The sequence below is a fragment of the Austrofundulus limnaeus genome, unplaced genomic scaffold (genome assembly GCF_001266775.1).
Source record: "Austrofundulus limnaeus strain Quisiro unplaced genomic scaffold, Austrofundulus_limnaeus-1.0 Scaffold250, whole genome shotgun sequence".
Lineage (NCBI taxonomy): Eukaryota > Metazoa > Chordata > Actinopteri > Cyprinodontiformes > Rivulidae > Austrofundulus > Austrofundulus limnaeus.
In genome coordinates, this window is record NW_013952652.1 from 566,207 (window position 1) to 570,432 (window position 4,226).

General features: G+C 39.7%; 2 protein-coding genes across 2 annotated transcripts in view; both read left to right on the plus strand.

Moving 5' to 3' along the window:
- exoc3 (exocyst complex component 3) overlaps window positions 1–2,136 on the plus strand; it is a gene marked incomplete at its 5' end in the record, with an annotated part of 30,859 nt that extends 28,723 nt beyond the window's left edge. Inside the window, 2 exon segments of the mRNA XM_014020368.1 lie at window positions 493–614; window positions 889–2,136. Coding sequence (XP_013875822.1) covers window positions 493–614; window positions 889–1,084 — 318 coding nt within the window. The 3' untranslated portion in view covers window positions 1,085–2,136.
- A 1,191-nt stretch (window positions 2,137–3,327) lies between these two features.
- LOC106525966 (dnaJ homolog subfamily B member 6) overlaps window positions 3,328–4,226 on the plus strand; it is a 9,636-nt gene continuing 8,737 nt past the window's right edge. The window contains exon 1 of the mRNA XM_014020369.1: window positions 3,328–3,539. The gene's annotated coding sequence lies outside the window, so the exon portion shown is untranslated. The remainder of the gene's footprint in view (window positions 3,540–4,226) is intronic.

Genomic DNA, 4,226 nt, shown 5'->3' on the forward strand with positions numbered 1-4,226 from the left:
CAGTAAAAATATTGTAGGATGTTCAGTTTTTATAATTTTTAAACTAAAAGTTTAAAACTAAAAAGTTTAAACAAAATGTTTAAAAATATATTACACGGACGCGGCCATTTTATTTACACACAAAGCTTTCTGGGTAAATGATGACGTGGATAGGTCCTCGGTGCGAGGCTGCTAGCGAGCTATATCCACCCTGAAGGTTAATCTTGGACAATATCTGATGATCGACTCTTAAATGAAACCAGAGAGGAGAAGGAAGAAATGACTCAGCCTGTAACTGAAAATATGGATGAAGGACCTCCGTTTAGCTTGCTTAAACCTACACTATTTTTACAGTCTTTATTTTACAGTTAAAATAAATGTTTATCAAATAAAATCTAATGTTACAACTAATCATGGATCCCTTTTTAAAGGTGTGAGACCTGAAACCTTGGACCTGACTTCTGTCTCGTACAGAATGCTGTTCCAGTTTGATAAAATGACTCTTCCATTCAGGGCGAAGAAACGGACAGACTTTGTGGAGCCATCGCCGCCATCGCTGAAGTGTTCAAGCTGACTGATCCCACCCTGTTGTTCCTGGAGGTCTCCACTTTGGTTTCAAAGTATCCTGACATCAGGTGAGAACACACCGCTCTACTTCCTGTTTACATTGAGTTCATCAGAGCAGTGTGGAGGATGCTGCACTGCTTTCTGAGTAGAAATGATCTCAATTAAATAGTGAAGTTAATTTTATAAGGTAGGTCCTTTCAGAATTAAACTGTGTCTTCAAATGGAGTTATCTATAACAGATTATTTTCAGTTTTATTACAGAAAACCTCTTCATAATGAAGTATTGAAGGTATTTTGTTGTTTGTTGGCTCCTGTTAGTTGTTTTTTGTCCTCTCTCTGCAGGGAGGAGCACATCCAGGCGCTGCTGTCGGTGCGCGGAGACGCCAGCAGAGACATGCGCCAGATGATCATCGGGACCCTCAGCGAGAACAAAGTCTCCTCCGCCAACGTCACGCAGTCCATATTCAAAGATATTACTGTTCCCACCATCACCATGACCACCATGACCTCTATGGCAACGGCAAAGCTGCTGAAATAAAGACTGACGCTACGTTTACTTTCATCACTTCAACACAAAGAGAGCTTTTTCCTGTTTGATTCATCGGATTCCTTTTCTTTCCTCCACTTTTTGTTTTCTGTTCGTCTTTAACTAACCTCACCAATGAAATCTGATCTGAGCTGAACATTATGCTGATATTTCTCTTCATTTTAGTGTTTGCTGAAGCTACTGGGGTATGGTAACTTTAAAAAACAATTACTTTGAGAGAGTTTTTAATTTGCCCACTGCTTAGTAAAATCTTTTGCTAACAGGCAAAGATCTTGCACGAGTTACCACTTAGATTTGTGAGCGATGCTCATCTAAAACAATGCTAAACTTTAGTTTGAAAAGCTGAATTGTAGCCAGTTGAGTGCTTTCTGAGGTCCGTTGCTTGTGGCAGCCATCTTGATTGGATCAGACAATGGTTACTGTAAGAGTTTCATTAAAACCCACCCACTACTTCAGGATATATTTTGCTAAGACAAACAGAAACATTCTGCAGCAGGTGATAACAAAAGCAACGGTTCAGAGTAATGAAGAATAAAGTGAACGTGGATGTGTTCTTGTTTTTTCAGAATCTGTTTAAAATGTGGTCCTGAAACAGCTGATTGGTCCCTCAGTTTTTTTAGCCCATCCTTAAACAAACCTGTTTGCAGCTTGCTGTTATGTATGAATAAATGATACTTTATTGATCCCAAGGAGAAATTACAGCTCCGAACACCTGTTCACAAGACAGAACATAGAACAACAGGTTCCCACGTCTTACAGCCATAGACCCCTGAACAGGGCAAGGATCATCATCATGAAAACATGACGAGGCGCTACCCTTAAAAGAAAAACAAAATACCACATAAGGATGGATGAGGAAAAACATCAAAACATATCATGAAAAGTGACACTATGGTATTTACAAAAAAAAAAACCTCTGCAGAGCAAAGTTTCAGTCAACGTGGAGGATGGGGGGTGGATAACACTGGTAGCTTAGAACAAAGGCAGAAATGTTTGAATGCATGTGTGAGCAGCTGAAAATAAATTTGTAACCAGTCTCCAAACAGCTCCGCCCATCCATGAACAGTGATGTTATTGTTTGTGCAACCTTCAGCAATGATTCCAGTTCACGCACGGGAGGTGGGCTGAGCGTCAGTCGACAAAGCATCAATGGAGAGTTTGATATACCCAACCTTCAAGGCCAAGTAGGGTTGGTGCCGAATCAACAATCACAACTGTTTTGGAACAAGCTAATGCAGAAGATTTGCTTGCAGCTTTCAAAGTCTTACTGGAACTCTCGATGGTGAAAATTCTAATCAGCTGAATTTGTTGGTTGATCCTTTTTATCCCGGTCTCAACTTCACCAGGGTCTAATTCCCACCAGCAGGTACTGGATTAGTCTACATAAGCCAGGGTTATTCAACTAAATTGAGGAGGCACAGTTACTCAAACCAGCATCTGAAGGGCCAGCAAGTTCATTTGAAAATTGCAATTGATTGGGGTTGGATGAAAGTCTCCTGCGAGCCCGATGTGGCCCGCGGGCTGCCTGTTGAATAACCCTGACATAGGCGGATCCACTTCATATCAAGCTTGGGGCCTCTGTCAGAGATCTGGGCGCTGGAAGGTGTCTGCAGGGTATCTAAAGCATACATGTCAACTTGTGCAGATTGTAAGTTACACAGCGTTTTCCTCATTTTGCAGATATACAGACGTCTTCAAGAACTTGGCTTCAAATTTATTTAAAGTCTCAGAATGAAGGACACACCGCCAGGTCCAGCAGCTTATGAAGAGTACGTGTAATTTATTTCCTACCTCTGAGCATGTTACAGCTAACGTCTAACTTATATCAGACACTTCCACAATATAATGTATACTGTCTTATAAAGAACCTTTTCAGTGGGAAAATATGACCTGCATATCATTACACCAATTATGGTGACTTCTTTTCAAAATTGAAACTGTGGGCGACAAAATACTTTTTTATGTTTCGGTGTTAAAACCATGTGTATAAATAAAATAAAAGCGCTTTTTTAATTTTTATCTATATTTTTATTATTTTTTTAAATGAATTGCTTATTGTGTCATCTCCAGTAAGATACATTAATGCCAAATCTCACTCCAGGTAATCCTTTTTTTTTTTTTTTTTTTTTTTTTTTCTGTACACTGTATGTAATTTATTTGGTTAAACTGCATATCTAATGGTCAAACTAACTGCAGTTCCGTCATCCCACCGCTAGGCGGAGCCTGACCGCGGTGCATTCTGGTCTACTTCCTGTCAGACAGGTAAACCATAAAGTGCAGGAGAATCGGTACCAGTCGCTTCAAAGTCTATGGTACCAGTGTAGTTTATAATGGTTTATCAGGAGGCAGAGATGTAGCTTCGGTGCTTCGACAGCTGAAAATAGAAGAAGAGAAGGAGGAAACAGTCTGCTGAATAAATCCCGCCGCTGGATCTGTGCCTCTCCAGGTTCTGTGAAACCTTATCATTATTACGTTGTTTTTGTTTTGTTCTTGTTCTTATCATCAGGGAGGAACCGAACTGTCTGGTACGTACCGAACCTCTGAGGTTCTTCTGACGTCAGATCAGTCAGTAGATATTGCGCTGTAGATGTGGGTTCTTGTGTTTTTACATTTTACCGGCTGGAAGACGCGTTACCGCGGTTAGCATGTAGCGGCTAGCATCGAGCTCAAACAAGCTAAACAACAACAATAAAAACCGCAATAATGTTCTGAAAGGCCCGGAGTGACGTTTGCTTTTCTTAGAAAAACCTGAAGAAACCCGGACTCTGAATTAAAACCACAGAACCGAACTGCAGACTGGAGGGTCTACATGTTGCCGGAATCAGTTTGACTAGTTTTATTACATTTCATTCAGTCGGCCTTTCTTTGTTTCATCGACATCATGTTTTATATTCATTCACCTACAAATACAATCATTTAATCCATTAACTGGTTTTGATTTGAATTATTTGTTTCGAGCATAAAGAAACCCATTTAACAACAAGTAGATAGACCTGAAAAAGTCAGCAGAAATACTCCATCTGCAGATTTAATGATCATATCTGAAAGCTCATAAACCTGTTTATTCCATAAATCATGTCTATCCATTCTCATTTATTGTTGTAAACCCTATTTATTATTATTATTATTATTG